Here is a 17,410-nt window from a genome sequence, read left to right on the forward strand (position 1 = left end):
TTTTTTTAATTTTCTGAAGTTGTGATATATTTTATTATATTTTTACACACCCTCCTTAAAAAAATAAAAAATAAAAATACAAACTTAACCAATTTTGCGCAAGTGCTTTAACAGTTAACACTGATGATCTTTAGGATGAATCAACAATCTCTTCTCAAATTGATTTCTCCTATCATTGTGAAGCTCTCGACTCTCACAAATAGTTCCAATGGAGGACAGTCCAATTTAAAGCTTAAGCTCTGAATTTTTTATCATATGCCAAAACTAGTCTTTCAATTTCATCTTTTTTAAACATGCACCCTTGCCAGGGATTTCCTTATCATTTCTAATCCTCTAACTTCTACTTTGACCCAAACAATCAATATACGTCCAACATCAATTAAAAAGGTTAAATCATGGTTAAACACATCAACGTCAAATCAAGAAATCTAGCCTGCTATTTATAAGAGATCTAAACACAAATAAACTTTGTTGATTCTCAAAGTTTTGTCAAAAACTCCAAAGCCGGATTTTTCTATATACCTCTTAATTTCGTTCTGACTATCTCTATGTTATTTTTTTCGTTCAGACTGATGGCAAACCTAAACTAAATGACTGAAACAAATCGAAAGTAAAAATATCGATTTTTTGTGAATTTAAACAAATAAAAATATTGATTTTTATGAATTTAAAATTTGACCCTTAAAAAAGTTACAAACAATAAACAATTTCTAAATATTGTCACTACAACGTTATTATTAAACATACAATGTTATTATTAAATAAATTAAAATTAAACATTAAAAAAAATTAAAATTTTACATTCGATTAGTTCGATTAAAACAATTAAAATTTTACATTCGATTAAGCAAATTAAAAAAATAAATGTAAGCATACAATGTTATTATTAAACAAATTAAAATTTTACAATTTACTAATTATCTGATATGTTAACTCTTTCAGGACGACGATTATTGCATGGTCTATATAGTCCAACGTAAGCATTCAACCGAGCGTGATACAATGTCTATCATCTAGTAGAGTGTGCTGATTTGTGTATATTCCATATCCAATAAACATTAGTCATTGGATGACCCTCTTGTAAATCAACATTAACATAATGAACATCGTTAAGGGGGGCGATATTTATAATTGGATGATTTGGAAAATCTTGTGGACCATTCCAAAGTGGGAAAGACGTTGAAGATTCGAGTTTGCTTAAGAAATGAGCAATAACATCATACTTATTAGCAATTAGAATACCACTGTCAGGCATAATCATCCAATATTTTGCAATCGCGGGTGTTTCATAAAAATTCAACGCTTCACTAATGGTATTTATGTGATTTGCAAAAAGCACTCTGTAATCATCAATGTGCATCAATAACTCTATGTATAAGTCCGTCCGAATTTGATGACAATACCCTTCACAATAACCAAGAGCAACAGCTACAGTCTGGAATCCACAATGTCCATCTCCTTCCACATTTTGTATGTTTGTCACATATGGTTGAAATTCACTTGTAATAGCATCCATAAGTGCATGGTCAAAGTATGATCTTTGATACGTTGGTTCTCTGTTGAATATTGAAGATTCTCCAAACAAATATGTATTGTGTTTCTCCGGTTCCGATTGTTGGTTTAAATCAAACATATTAGACCCCAAATAATCTGGTGCATAGGTAGAATAACTACGTCTAGGAGGATCTTGACTTGGTGGAACCGAAGGTTTTGCTTGTGATGATTTTGTACTCACTCGTGGACGTCCACGTGTATCTGTATGAACAGTAGGCTGAGAAGCTATAATAGGTGATGACTTCCATATATTCATCATTTTTTGAAGATAATTAGCCTTCACATCATTTGACTATTTATTGTAGCTTTTCTTTAAAAGGTCCACTTCATCATCAAAAGCCGATTCATCATTTCGGGTGACTGGCACCACATTCTCTACTTCAAGTCTCCTCCAAAAAGTATCAATTGACTCCAAGGGTATTTGTCGGCCTGTATTGTAATAAACCAAAATTTCATGGAAACAAACCAACTCACAAGTACGACGTAGTTTACATCCACAGTTGGCCTCAGTTATATTTTGAAATTTTCCTTGTTTGCCCATACTTTCTTATATGATACCCAAATACCCTTAGACTTTAAAGTTGGTTTGCAATGTTTCTTTATACATTCAAATATGTGCCATCTACAGAGTAACTAGTTAAATGCGGGGAATACATTTGCTCATGCATTCAGTAAGGCTAACTCACTGTCTGTGACGATCACATATGGCCCATCATAGCCACCAAATGTGTTCCTAAGACAACTTAATGCCCAAGTATAATTTGCCTCTTTCTCTTCATCCATAAGCATGAAAGCTATGGAAAATATGTTGTTTGTTGAAGTGAAACCAACAATTTCAAGAAGAGGCATGTTATACTTTTTGTCTTATATGTGGCATCCATCATTAACACTTGTGGAAATACACGTCATATATTCAATGATGTCTGATGAACAAAAAACAAGTTTTCCAACTCATTGGTCGTCTATATATATATATATATATATATATATATATATATATATATATATATATACACATATATATATATATATATCCTTTTGATTGCAAAATTTCGAATACAACTTGCATTTCGCTTCGACCTGCATGCATTTGTGATCGATATTTTTCTCGTGCCTCATAAATGGTGTCTATTGTACTTACATTATGTTCATTTTGAATCTTCAAGTTCAAAAGAATATTGTGTGGAGGGACATCATTATCAGTCATGTCTTCTACCATACGACGCTCATCTTCAGTCAAACGTTTTGCAAATGCATGGCCCTCCATAAACATTGCAGGGTCATGATTATGTTCACCATTTTTAACCGTCAAGGTCCAAAAATCATAAGTCTTATAATAATTTCCGACCAATTCAGAGGGATAATTTATTATTTTTTTTGTCCCTGTATTACTACTAGATGTATTTGTACCTCTATAGACACCACTCCGATCACAAACTCAAATGATTTTTGAAACATAACCTCCACTTGTTTTCGTTTTTGATTTATATGTAATGACCACATATCCAAGAGTCCATGCCACATGGTCAACCCACTCCTTCAAATTTTTACGGGTGCTAAACACCTAACAAATAAAATACATATCTGATCAGTTTGAAAATTGTCTCAACATATTAATACATAAAACTATAAAGAAAAAAACAAACTTGGTAAGTTTTAAAATTTGTCATATGATCCAATCGTTGTAGATGTATTGATTTAGTATGTTATATAGACTACTCCTACGAAAGGTTTCGATATGGTTGTCATTAATTTATTCGGACGAGGAAGGTAAGACAAGAAGCGTTTATTTATGTATTGGTAACAATGATCTTTTTATAGACTAAAAAGATCTTGAGAGACTAAATGCAACACTAGCACCTCCATGATAGACTAAAAAGAATATCTACACAATATAGTAACGTCGAATCAATATGAATCAATATTTTGTCATTCATATTGGAGTGAATAGGAAAAAGATTAAGTGCAACACTAGCAGCTCCATCATAGACTAAAACATATATCTAGGCAATACATCTAGGGAATAAATTTATTTATTTAATTATTAAATACAAAATATCAAAAAATACAAAAAAATACAAAAAAGCAAAAAAGAAAAAAAAATCTATGAATTGTTAGTGTTTTGTATTGTATTAATTATTTATAATTAGTTAGTTTAGATAAATATAAACATAAATAATAAATATACAAGTGATGTCTTCATTTTGTGTTTTTTTTTTCTGAATATTAGAAAAACTATGGATAGAACAAGCAATTTTGTCTTTACCGTAAAATCATAAAAGAAGCTATTGAGGTGTAATTGTATTTATATATTTGCATTACTCACGATGAATTTTTTTTAATTATTAAATACAAAAAATCAAAAAATACAAAAATACAAAAATACAAAAAATCATAAAAGATCAAAAAAACACAAAAAAACAAAAAATTAAAACAACTAGATGATAAAAAAAATAATACACAAAAGAAAAAATTAAAAGACAGAACACAAAAAATAGGATCCTTTTTAATTACCCATACAATCATTGAGTCATACTTTATCCAAAACTAGTAAGGTGGTTCATGTTGGCTCATGTTTATTAGAGTATAAGGTATGGGTAGGGGTGAGCAAAACCGAACCCGAAAACCGAAAAACCGACGAAACCGAAACCGAAGCATAAACCGACAGTTTGGGTTTCTATTATTTAGAAACCGAAAAATTTGGTTCGGTTTGGGTTTTAGGAATGTGCGAAACCGAGAGAAACCGAACCGAACCGAACTTTATAAAAATATGAAATCTGCGATTTATATATATATATATATATATATATATATATATATATATATATATATATATATATATATATATATATGTTTTCCTTGACTTGTAAACACAAACTGATGGTTGGTGTGTTGGCTAAGGAAGCGTACATATAATGCAAAAGACTGTGTTCGATCCTTTCTTTTGACGTGTGGAGCTTTTATTTTGTTCACCAATATTAGATCCCGTTGTTTCTTCTATTTGTTACAGCAAAACTTTATCCCCCATCGACAGAGGATGAAACATTCTTCCTATTCACCTATTATATAAAGCAATACAAACTACCAAATCTTCCAAGTAAAATTTCGAACGGGTTTTGGGTTTAAAACCAAAACCGAGTTTGAAAAAACCGGGAAACCGACCCATCGGTTTGGGTTTAGGGTTGGGTTTTAAATATTTGAAAACCAATACCATCGGTTTGGGTTCGGTTTTGGGTCAAAACTGATCCAAACCGACCCATGCACAACCTTAGGTGTGGGCAACTAGTCATAACATCATTTTGGTGTCACCTTACATGTCACATCACCAATGGTGGTCACCATCTTATATCTTGTTATAACACCAACTTTTTTCCACTTTATAATTTCTTTTTTATTTTTTTTTCGAATTTCTTTTTTTTAATTTAAACAAATATATTTTAAATATAACATAATAAATAAAACATAATGTTTAATAATTAAATAACATAGAATAAAAAAATTAAAAATTAAAAATAACATAGAAATTAAATTATACATAATATCCAAATTCAAAAAAAAATAAAAATAAAAATAAAAATACAACACTATTCGTTAAAAAAAAACATTGTTTTAAAAAATTAAACGCTATTCGTTATCATAGAAGATATAATTTGTCAAGTCCTCTCGAAGTTGTCTGTGTTTATTTGCATCATGAATGTCAACAACTCGATGCAAATACTCTGTTGTTCCTGGTTGAAACTAAACATGTCTGGGCTCCGTTGGGATATAGTGTGTAATATTTCTCTCTTTATCTTCTACTACCATGTTATGCATTATGATAAATCCATACATAATATATCGTAGAGTTTCTAAATCCAATGGTCGTGCTACATGTTCAATTATATGTCACTTCGTCTTCAGCACTCCAAAAGCACGTTCCACATCCTTACGTGCTCCTTCTTGTCTTCTCTTAAAAAAAATTGTCTCGTTCTTTAATCGAGTGGCGGAATGTCTTCACGAATATGGAATATTGAGGATATATTTCATCTGTAAAGTAATACCCATATTTTTATTCGTTTCCATTCACCGTGAAAGGAGCATCCAGGGCCTTTCCATTCAAAAGATCGTCGAATATTGGCAACAGATCAAGAACGTTGACGTCGTTGTTGGAACCCGCAACCCCAAAAAATGCATGCCAGATCCATAAATCTTGAGAAGCAACAGCCTCTAAAACCAACGAAGGTGATACGTGATGACCACTTGCGTATTGCCCTTTCCATGCTACCGGACAATTTTTCCATTTCCAGTGTATGCAATCAATGGTTCCGATCATTCCGAGAAACCCATGGCGTACTTCCTGCGCCGCATACAATTCTTGCAAATCATGCAATGAAGGTTTCCGCAAATACACGTCTCCAAATGTTTCAACACCCATTGACAATGTATACAAACTCTCCATTGCGGTTCTTTCGGACATTCTCATATAGTCGTCCATGGTGTCGGGTGACTCCCTCATAGCCATCAAACGAATAGCCGCAACACATTTTTGCAACGCTTTAAACCCTCGTCTATCTCTAGCATGATATCTCAATTGAAAAATTCATATCTAAACATAAATTAACTACAATTTAAAAATATATTGCATATGTTATAAAATTAAATAAACTTGTACTGGATTTTTATTTATTTTGTATAAAAGTATAGTGAATAAGCGATATCGGCTTTCCAAGGCGTTGGCGATCCGTAGGAACACATTCCTACTCAAACGAAATCTTCTTTTGAAGTCTTTCGACCCGTATACACAATTATCCGCAAAATGATCGCGATATAGATGCTCGTGTCCTTCCTCACAATTTTTGTTTAACATCGCACATCTTGTTATTAGCGGAGCTAAGTCTGGTTGTATCAGCTCGTTAGTATAATACTGATACATCATCCTGAAGAATATATTGTCATCGAAATCATCGGACGAGTAAAGGATCCTTAATTTTTTTTGAAGATAATTGAGATTATTTATATAGAGAGAAAGAGATAAGTTATGTGTAAAAAATTGTTTAGATATAATAGGTATTTATATAGGAAAAGAATTAATTTTAAAGTTGTTTTTATTAAATTAACCGTATTCAAACAGTTTGAAGTCATAATGGTCGTTTTTTTCTCGTTTCATCCGGTGAAGACGACAACAAGAAACGCTGCAACGAGATGGAGAGGGGGGGGGGGGGGGTGTTCATCTCGTCGTGACGCCGTTATCCCCTTCCACGTCGGCAATAACGAGATGCAAATGCCCCACACCGTATGCTCTTAATCATATATTTCCACATAGTTTTTTGGATGTTCTCGTAGGATACATTTCTATAAATCTGTTATTAGAGAGTGACCATTCTCTCTAGTTTTGTGAAACGTATGAACAAATAAGTAACATTTCTATAAGTTTGTTAAACATAGGAACTATTTCTGTAACTTTGTTATTAGAAGGTACCATTTATGTAAAAAAATTAGAAACATAGAACCTTTCCTGTATAAATAATTCTACACAGGGACCTATTCTGTAACTTTCTATTAAAACAACAATCTTGTATATAGAGTTGACAACTCCAACCCAAGAAAAAACGGAACCCACAGTTGTAGTACTCATATAGCAATATAATCTAACTATGAGTCAACTTTATTGTCAAACTAATAAAGTTATATAAAAGAAGTCGTATCATATCAAGAACAAGTAAATTTGATGACATGAACACAAATTTTCCAAATAACAAAAAAAAAAAAACAAATTACATCTCTTGCTTCCACTACTTCAATGGTGCCCCTTTTTTAAAACCAGAGAAAAATCCACTATTCGATTTCCCCTTTTGCCCCTCTCCCGCATTCCCAACCTATCCACGTCATCACATTACTTAAATCATAAATCATTAAAAAAAAAAATCAAAATTCAAAATTCATACCTCTTTTGCTAATTGCTTTAGTTTGTCTAAAATTTGGGTGAAGTTGGGTCTCAATGACGGGTTTTGTTGCCAACAACTCTCGAGCAACTCTTTAAGCTTTGGATGTGTCTCCTTAGGGATTGTAGGCCGTAAACCCTGGTGAACAAAATCTAAAATTACCATTTTGCCCAACAATACACTCACTGATCTTACTCAACAAGATATTAACCCTGAGGGCTGTTTGGACATTTAAAAAAACAAAAAAGTGATTGGAATTTGAATACCTGTTGTACTACACCAACTGCCGCTTGTAACGGGGTTAAGTATGAGTAGGGAACCTGTAGAAACAGCTCATGTGAAGACTGAAGAGTAGAAATCTAATAGGAGTAAAAAATTACATTTCCGGTCCCTAAACATAACCGATTTTTCCAAATTTAGTCCAAAAAAAGTAGAGACTTACTTCGCCTGTTAAAAGCTCCCATAGAACTATCCCGAAACTGAACACGTCAGCTTTATGATCATACGGTTTGTGCTCAATAACCTTCAATTCATAACGACTGTTACTAAAAACACGCCCACAAGAACCCATCAAAAATATAAAAATATTTCCATATTATATTATATTACACACAAAAGGGTATTTTCGTCATTTTCAAACATCCAAATTTACCTCTGGTGCCATCCAACGGTACGTTCCAGTTTCCGCAGTCATTACTCCAGATTGCGTCTGAACCCTGGCCACCCCAAAATCAGCAACCTTAACAACCTGTGTAAGTAAACATGGGTATTTTCGTAATTTTAGTCTTGTAAATAATAAAGGGAGGGTATTTTGGTAATAATTCTTACTTCGTGTTCATCCATTAGAAGGTTTGCGGTTTTTAAGTCTCGGTGGATGATGTTATTTTGGTGGAGGTAGGACATGCCTTTGGATATATCGATTGATATTTTGAGTAATAAAGGAAGCTTAAAAGAACCACTTTGCTTGTGGAGAAAGTTATATATGCTTCCACGTGCCATGAACTCTGATATAACAAAAACAAAAATTAGCATTTAGAATATAAAATTTATTATTATTATTTTTTTTAAATTAATCATGTTACCAGTTACAATGCATAGTTTTGTAGGCTCTGTACATGCTCCGATAAATTGAACTACATTTTTGTGTCTAATTTTCCTGCAACTCGAATTTGTCAAAAATTGATTAACTATAAGGGTATTTATGACAATTTATATAAGTACAAACCTCATGATAAAAACTTCTTGGGAGAATTCTCTTAGCATATCAGCATCGATTCTTTCTGGTTTAAGAACTTTAATAGCAACTTCCTGACTACAATATGTGCCTTTATATCTGAATAAATTACAGATGTGTTTTAAAAGATGAAAAATTATTTGTAAGTTTATAAAAAAAAGGTATAAAGTTTAAAACTTTAAATACTTACAGGTCACCAAAAGTACCAGATGCAACTTTATTTTCAAATTTTAACAGACTTGCATCGATTTCCCATACATCAGTTCCATCAGTGGGTATTTTGACATGATCATTTGAAGGGATGGAGTTACTTGGAGAAGGGGTAGATTTGGAAATAGTGGATGGAGAAGGTTTTTCAGGATATGATTCCCCCTGTAGAAAAGTTTAATTTTTATAAGAGAAAACTCTGATCAAATAAAGATGTGAGAATAAAAACTACCTTAGCCTTCATTATCTCCCTTGCTATTGCAGTTCTTAGCTGTGTAGTTTCCTAGAAATATCAAAAATCAATCAGTAAAATATAAGGTGATGTTTCTTTTTGACTTAACCTAAAAGGGTAAAATGGTCATTTACAACAATGACTAAGACTATACATACCTCATGAGGCCAACCATCTACAACAAAGACATCCAAGGAGAAGCCATCAGCAGTGGAGAAAGCATGTGCTTCTTGAATATTCAATCCAGCCTCAGAAAGTAAAGAAGTCAACTGTAGAAATAATAAATATGTAAAATTTAATCTAAATTTCTTATTGTAAGAAAAAAAAAATAGTCAAGATTGTTATAGTAGTAATCATAAATCATGCAATCATGAATCAACTAGATAGCAGCTACTCATTGTTTAGGTGTACAATATGTTAATACATAACCTTGAAGCTAAAACCACTCAAAGTCAAAGTCAAAGTCAAAGTCAACAAGAATATCAAAGACCTACATAGAATTGTTGACGTACGAGTCAAAGTCAAACCCACCATCTGCAAACTGAATGCTCCATGCCTTGTTAAAAGACAAGGGTCAGATTTTGATGAAGATTGAAGATACAACAAATTTGAAGTTTGAGTAGCTTTTTTGCATGCAAATATGATAACATGTTCCACTTTTTGCATAAAAATTGCCAATTCTTCCATATGCCTCTAATAGTTTAATTTTTATTTCTGTTTGTTTTGACCAACTATATATAGAACTATATGTACATTTCACTTTATAATTGGAGTTAGAATAAGCTAAATAGTAAATATGCATCAAGCCAAGGGTAAAAGGTGGAATTTTTAATACCTGACTTAGGAGCTTTGGTCTGTCTATTGTTGAAAATGTGATCTCATGCATAGGCCTGCACTATCCCAGTTTAAAAGGTACATTTAGTTAAAAGATTGTGTACAAAAAGCTAATAAGTAATTGGAAAACTGAAAAGTCAGTTAATTAAATCACTTTGGGAAAAAAATCATCTTGAACAAAAGAATACAAGCCAGCAAGAAGAGGAAGGTGAGAATGTGAAATGACTTTTTTGTGGAATAGGATGTCATGGGGAAGGACATATCAGTAATTTTACACCATCTTTTACTATAAATCATAAGTTAAAATGTATTACCTAGAAAACACTGAAGTTGAATTTACATCATTGTCTGCATAAGTTTCCTGATGTCTAGTGGCTTTAAGTGCAAGCCCTTCAAGGTTCTGTGCTGAACCAAAAGATGGGGGGTGCACTCTAAGGAATATATTGAAGAGGTAGAAAAGAAAATTAAATCAGAAAATAAAGATAACTGACATTTATCTTTTCTGAAATCAAACAACATTCAAACTATCAGCATGTAACAAGAGTCACAGATATAAAGATGATAATCAAGCATGAAAAGAATAAGCAGAAAATAACACATATAATTGTTTTATGTCAATACCCGTTTCTGCTGCTGTAAGGTGAAGGACTCTGAGCATCTTCTTTCATCGAAGGTTCCATATTGTCCAGATCAGGTGTGTTCCCATCTGAGGCAGGATGAACCTATATAAGATATTCCTTGCATAAGAGAGAAGTGACATCAAAAGATAATCAAGAAAGCAACCTGCAGATTTTCAAGAAATGGCTGGATAATCTTTATGTGTTCCTTCAACACATTCATATCCACAGAGAATCAAAGGACATTAATTACTAGCAGATGTCATTCTCAGAAGTCAGAACTCTAGGCAACCGAAGGTCAAACCTCAATTAAAATCAATAGATTTCCACAGTAACTTATAAAATCCCCAAGCCAACAACCATTGGAAAGCCACAGTTGATGATGCCAACCAATGGAATATGCAGTGAAATGAAATTATACAAATCGAGAAAAATAAAAGTAACTTTTCAGTTAAATTTCTACCTGTACTAAGCGGACTTCAAATGCAGGTCTATTAGCAGGATTTTCCGCCATCTGTAAAACCCTCTTATGCGTGATCACATCTTCCGCTCTCTCTACGTTCACATCCAGAGCATATCTGTCCATCAGCAAAAGGAATACTCTTATAAAAATCAGACACATCACATACACGAAAAGAAGTCGAAAACTGATTCCGTTAACCTTCGATACGCATTCAATTATCATATGATTAAACACGTACAGACATACATAGCTCAACAAACCTCTGTCCATAGCTCTAAAGAGAGGTAGACCATGACTAATCATCGCAATTCGAACAAAAAAAGGCAATTTAAACGGTCACAAAAAGTTTACATAAATTACCTCGGAGGAAGGCGATTAAAGTGAATCCAAAGCTGGTCTTCGAAATCAGGCTGTTCGGTATCCTCATGATTCATGTCGTACAATCGATTAAGGACATCGTTATAAACCTCAAGTTTCTGGCGTCGTTGTCTACTCTTTTTAGGCGATTCCACTGCCCTGCTACCACAGCTTTCATTGTCTTCCATGGCCATCGAGGATCAGATTGGAGGTGTAGGATTAGGAATCAGAATTTGGCTGTGATAGAGATCTGTGGGTATGAAGTTTTTTTTTTTTTTTTTTTTTGGATGTTTTGGGTGATGGATGAGGAGGTAAGAAGAGGTTTTAACTTTTAAGCAACGAGTGTGGAGGTCCGTACGTGAGAGAGTATGATATGACCTAGCTAGTAGGCTATCACGGAAGGTTGGGGTTGGTAGGGCCCACCACCCTGCTGATTCGGATTCCCTCTGCTACCTCACTTCATTTATGAATTATGCTTATCTATATCTATATACAATATACCCTTCTCGAAAATGATTTGGATTGAAACCAGCAGGCCCACGGACCTCACATGGTCTAGAACTTTTATATAATATTAATGGATAAAAAAAAATGGAATAACAAGATAGGAGAGTAATAATGTTTTCTGTTTGTCTATTTTAGGTATTTAACGTATTTTTTGCACGTATTACAATATTAAGGTTATTATAACTGTTTACAAATAGTCCTTTTAATAGAAAGAAACCGGTAAAAGAGATTATTTTTAAACAATTATAACAACCTTAATGGTGTAATACACACAAAAAATACGTTAGGACCTAATCTGGACAAACGGGAAACATTATTACCCTCCTAAGTCATTATCCCCGTATGAAACTATAAACCCATATAGTAAATTTTTACTTTTTAAATAAGAAACTTGTAGGTTTTGGGGTTGGTAGTTTGGATGCTTTTAACCTCGACCTTCTTTATAAATGGGACGGTTTCTTAATCACAAGGGAGCTCTTTGGGTTAAAATTGTCGAATTTCGTCATGGGGAAGGTGGTGGTTTTTCGGACGATTCGAGAATAGGAACTAGAGGGGGTGTTTGGCAAAAGATTGTATGATCCATTAATCATCTCCATGAGAATTGTTGCATTCCTTCTAATTCCATGTATAGAGTGGTGGGGGTTGGGACTCAAACGAGGTTCTAAAAGGATGTTTGGTGCTTGGATATTTCTCTTAGGGAGCGGTTTGGGAGGCTCTTTGCTTTGGCATTTCATCAAGATGCTCGAGTATGTGAATAATGAGATTCGGGGGGATGGAATTTTCATTGCCGTCGGGGGATTAAAGGAGGGGCTGAATCGACCCAATTTGATTATCTTGTGGAAATATTAAATCGTATTCGCATAGGGGAAATGTCGGATAAGTGGTCTTGGGAGCTTGAATCGTCGGATATCTTTACTGTTAAATCAACACGAAATTGGGTTAATGATATGACGCTTCCTATGGGTAGTATGCCTACTAGGTGGAACCGGTTTGTCCCTATTAAAATTAACATTTTTTTATGGTGTGTGTTTTTGGATCGCATTCTGGAGAGCTAAACTGATGGAAAAGGGGTGGTGATAGATTCCTTATTGTGTCTTGTGTGTCATAATTCTCAACAAAGTGTGAAGCATTTGTTGTTGTAGTTTTCGGCTGATGATCAGGTTTGGAGTCGGGTTGGGCATTTGCTTCATTTGGACCTTCCTGTGTTTTCATCTATCCGTGGTGTGGTTAAAAAATCCAATCCGGCCTTAATTTGTTCTTCTCTCTAGCTCCTTGCTAGAGGTTAACTAGATGGTGTGGTTACAAAATCCAATCCAATCCAATCCAAACCTTTCTACTATTTTTTTTTAATTTCAATAACTTTATATGAAATACACATATACAAATAAATACTAAAAATCTTAAAACTATATATTCAAAATAATAAATACTAAAAATCTTAGGAGGGTAATAACGTTTCCTGTTTGTCCATTTTAGGTCCCTACGTATTTTTTGTGCGTATTACACCATTAAGTAGGGGTGAGCATTTGGACCGGCCCGGACTGGACCGGATCTTGGACCGGACCGGTTATGGAGAATTTTGTGGGCCATGGACTGGACCGGATGAGTCGTGTCCGTGTCCGTGTCCGTGTCCAGGTCCAGGTCCGGGTTTTCCGGTTTTTGGACCCGTTTGGACCGGTACAAGTTTAATTGCATGGAGTATAATAAGTAATCTACATTGATGTATAATATTATAACTTGCAAAATTAATACATTTCCGTTTCATGCCTAACTAATCTACATTGATGTATAATATTATAACTTGCAATTTGCAAAAATTAATTTTCCAAATAAAAGCAACTAACATATAAATCAAGTTCATCAACAAAAGTTAAACAATTTTAAGACAAACATACAAAAGTATTACCGTAACAACAAAAATCATAGTTTAAATTTTAAAATCAACCAAACTAATAAACTTCATAAACTCATAATCTAATCTTCTATTGGTCTCTTGCCCATATCATTATCATCCATATGTAACATATTTAAATCTTGTGCAATCTCTACATAAACACAAATGAAAATGTTGTTAATATTTAATAAAAAAATAATAATTGTATAAAAAAAGAATAAAGATTGTAATTTTTTTACCCAAAGCTATATCATCATCGTTCAAGATGTAATCAACGTTGTCAACTATCGGATTTGTAGACTTTATCACCCAATCTTGGGTGCATAACAAAGCTTCAACTATCAATATCGATAAACTAGTCTGATACTCACTTACAACTCTACCATATGTGCTAAACGCGGACTCAGAATTATAGTATAAAATAATACTAAAAAGCTGAAATATTTCAGCTTTGATAGCTCTACTTTGAAGGATTGTAACTCGGTGAATATAATACCAAAGTAAACAAAATTATAGTCTAAATTCATCTACAAACTATAAACTAAATGTTGGAAAAAACCAGAGGTCAATCCGACTTAAAACGAATGAGTTATGGGTGTTTAAAAAACGTCACAGATTACAAAATCTTGCTGAAAAACTGAATTTTTTCAGCTTTGATAGCTCTACTTTGAATGATTCTAACTCAGTGAATATAATACCAAAATAAACAAAATTATAGTCTAAACTCATCTACAAACTGTAAACTAAATGTTGGAAAAAATCGCCGGTCAATCCGATTTAAAACTAATGAGTTATGAGTGTTTAAAAAACGTCACAAATTACAAAATGTTGCTGAAAAGCTGAATTTTTTTCAGCTTTGATAGCTCTACTTTGAAGGATTGTAACACAGTGAATATAATACCAAAATAAACAAAATTATAGTTTAAATTGATCTACAAACTGTAAACTAAATATTGCGAAAAACCGCAGGTCAATCCGACTTAAAACGAATGAGTTATAAGTGTTTAAAAAACGTCACAAAAATCTTAATCATGTCCAACCGGTTCTAAACCCGGTAAAAACCGGACCGAACCGGGAAAAAAACCGGACCGGACCGGAGAGAAATCTTAGAACCGAGAACCGGCCTGGGGGTCCAAAAAACGGTTTGGTCCGGTCCGGTTCACCGGTCCACCGGTCCAAATGCTCACCCCTACCATTAAGGTTATTCTAACCGTTTACAAATAGTCATTTTAACAGGAAGAAATCGGTAAAAGGGATTATTTCGAAAAGGGTTATAACAACCTTAATGGTGTCATACACACAAAAAATATGTTATGGACCTAATATGGACAAACGAGAAACGTTATTACCCTCCTATGTCATTATCCCTAAAAAATATTTAATGATTTTATTTTTTGTATAGAGTCTTCAAAATCAATGAAGTTTATAAAAAAGCTAAAAAGACTTGCGAATATAATACTTACATAGAGATAGCCGAAATATGTGAAGAACAACAAAAAGATCAATCAAGACTATATTTTTTGGTCATAGACGAAAGACATCACCGTTTAGTTCCTTTAGTATTGCACCCCGGTTAGAAGATTAAGATTGATTGTTAAACACCTTTGCGTTTTGATCTTTCTGGATGATCTGGAATGCAACACAATTTATTACTTTGCATTTCAATGAAATCCTCTCAGACGTGTTTATAGTAGCCAAAATTGTGTAGTTGAGATCCGACCTATAACATCTAAACCACACTACGAGCATACTTATGCACGTGTTGCATGTCAAAATGAGCAAGTGATGAAATGGTCAGTGTCTTCATCATTAGAATTGCAAAGTAACGCAAAAAGTGTAGGAATCAACCTAAAGCACGCATCCTAACAAAGCAATTTAGTTTAAGTTGAATCCTATTTATTTCACTTGAAATTGTCATTAACCGGGGTGATTAATTTGTCTTCGGTTAGCTTTAGTATAGAGTTGACTATGAAAAAACAAAGGCATCTTTAGACCAAGCTTGCAAATCAAGGATAAAGGTGATGGAGAAACTAGTAATGATCACAAGACAATCAGTCAGTTCATCATATCATTGTAATCTAGATCATAATTCATGATTCACAAAATATTAGTAGTTCGAATTTTTTTTTCTTTAATTAGCATGTTCTCAAATCAAATATCACTTTCCAAAGAAGTTTGTACAAATAAATTCAGTTTAAATCGACAACATATTAACACTAAATGGAAAATTAGTTCAAACTGAGCATGGTTATCTCTAAAAGGTTTCATAATCTAACCATGGAAATAATGTCAAAAAACAACTTGATAAATTAATTAGAGATGTTAACATGTTGGTTAAGTAAGTAAATTAATAAAATACATATACATTTTGTAAAAAATGATGTGTTGTTTTATTCCATCGAAAGGAAACTAGTTCAAATGAATTTATTTCGTATAAAAAAATGGCCATTGATTGTTTTGGTGAAATCTAAGCTTTAGAAAGTTATACCTATAAAAAAATGTTAAGGAATACAGAAAAGACTCGAGGTCTACAAAATAGATAGTTAAATGGTTAATGACTTGTAAAGGTAATGAACATTTTCATTGCTAAAAAAAAACCAATATGGCCATATGTAGTGGGTTTTGATGATTTAGCATCCTATATGGCTTATAGATTCTCTAAAATAAATTATCTATATTAATTCAAAAGATGAACAATTTTGTTCCTTAATCTTGAACAAACAAGGTCTCCAAATGTCTTCTTTATGTAGCTATTCTCAAGTATAAAGTTCTTCAACTTTGTATTATGAAAATCGATGCGACTATGGATTTCTATCTCGAATTCAAACATCAAAATCAAAAAAAGAACCCTACAATAAGGCTTAGGTTATGCACCAATTCAATTATAGTGTTTTCCATCTCGATGTCTCCCATTTAATTTGAAGCAACAATCTTTCTTTAACGGTGTGATTTCCTTTAGAAGAATTAAAAGATAAAATGTTCATTTTTGGGAATGGCTTGATCCACAACCAAATCAAGTGTATATGTGATAAAATAGGAACTTGAAGTTGTCAAAAGTGAACTGAACAACTACATGACAAAATTTGATGTCAAGGTTTTGGTTATGAGGAAAGAGTTTGATGAAATCAAGAAAACATTTTTAAACATAAAATTATATTGGTTGTTTTTTTTATTAGGTATGATGTATGTTTTAGGTCCTTACTTTGATAGATATTATGAAACTTAGACATTATAATCAAATGTTTAAGACCTTGCTCAGATTTGGTGTAATATTTGCAAAATCTAATCCATAATCTATAATGAAATTCATGTTCACATAATGTCATCAGATTAAGAGAACTAAAAAGTTTCATACGAAAAATATTTCATGTTTTCATTGCATCAACCATAAATAAAGGATGTAGTTTCATACAATGTCATATTACAATAAAACGTTAATATATTCAATAAGACAGATCTTAACTAATTTCATTGCATCAATATAACACATGTTTGTAACCAGATATACATAGGATTGTGTAATACCATTATACCTTGGTTATAAACTATTAGCTATGTTAGAAGACTATTTTAACCATAAGGGTATTTTT

At 32.9% G+C, this 17,410-nt stretch overlaps 2 protein-coding genes across 3 annotated transcripts; both read right to left on the reverse strand.

The window, feature by feature from the left end:
* Window positions 1–5,602: 5,602 nt before the first annotated feature.
* On the reverse strand, window positions 5,603–6,055 carry LOC145095568 (uncharacterized). The gene has a single exon (XM_079033420.1). It carries the CDS (start codon window positions 6,053–6,055, stop codon window positions 5,603–5,605), a length of 453 nt encoding a protein of 150 aa, XP_078889546.1.
* Window positions 6,056–7,177: 1,122 nt separating this feature from the next.
* On the reverse strand, window positions 7,178–11,870 carry STY17 (ACT-like protein tyrosine kinase family protein). Of its 2 annotated transcripts, XM_079030968.1 has the most exons (16): window positions 11,423–11,868; window positions 11,063–11,177; window positions 10,604–10,704; window positions 10,297–10,413; window positions 9,984–10,038; window positions 9,307–9,417; window positions 9,149–9,199; window positions 8,900–9,081; window positions 8,701–8,808; window positions 8,558–8,631; window positions 8,304–8,479; window positions 8,128–8,223; window positions 7,918–7,998; window positions 7,742–7,795; window positions 7,479–7,613; window positions 7,178–7,409 (listed from the first exon to the last, which is right to left on the reverse strand). In XM_079030968.1, exons 1-16 carry the CDS (start codon window positions 11,611–11,613, stop codon window positions 7,326–7,328), a joined length of 1,731 nt encoding a protein of 576 aa, XP_078887094.1. In that variant the 5' UTR covers window positions 11,614–11,868; the 3' UTR covers window positions 7,178–7,325. The 2 variants fall into 2 exon arrangements, with proteins under 2 accessions (XP_078887094.1, XP_078887095.1); XM_079030969.1 differs by lacking the exons at window positions 7,178–7,409; window positions 7,479–7,613; window positions 7,742–7,795 and having other exon boundaries at window positions 7,918–8,014; window positions 11,423–11,870.
* Between the last annotated feature and the right edge of the window lie 5,540 nt (window positions 11,871–17,410).

This window comes from Lactuca serriola, chromosome 3 (genome assembly GCF_051521515.1).
Source record: "Lactuca serriola cultivar US96UC23 chromosome 3, Lser_US96UC23_V15, whole genome shotgun sequence".
Classification (NCBI taxonomy): domain Eukaryota; kingdom Viridiplantae; phylum Streptophyta; class Magnoliopsida; order Asterales; family Asteraceae; genus Lactuca; species Lactuca serriola.

Bases quoted from the DNA above. Each gene is read 5' to 3' on its own strand.
- STY17 (XM_079030968.1), bottom strand. From the start codon at position 11,613: ATGGCCATGGAAGACAATGAAAGCTGTGGTAGCAGGGCAGTGGAATCG. The intron at 8,809-8,899 runs GTAAGTATTTAA...TAATTTATTCAG, and splicing joins TCTGGTACTTTTGGTGACCT to ATATAAAGGCACATATTGTA. The intron at 7,410-7,478 runs GTATGAATTTTG...TGACGTGGATAG, and splicing joins TAAAGCAATTAGCAAAAGAG to GTTGGGAATGCGGGAGAGGG.
- LOC145095568 (XM_079033420.1), bottom strand. From the start codon at position 6,055: ATGGCTATGAGGGAGTCACCCGACACCATGGACGACTATATGAGAATG.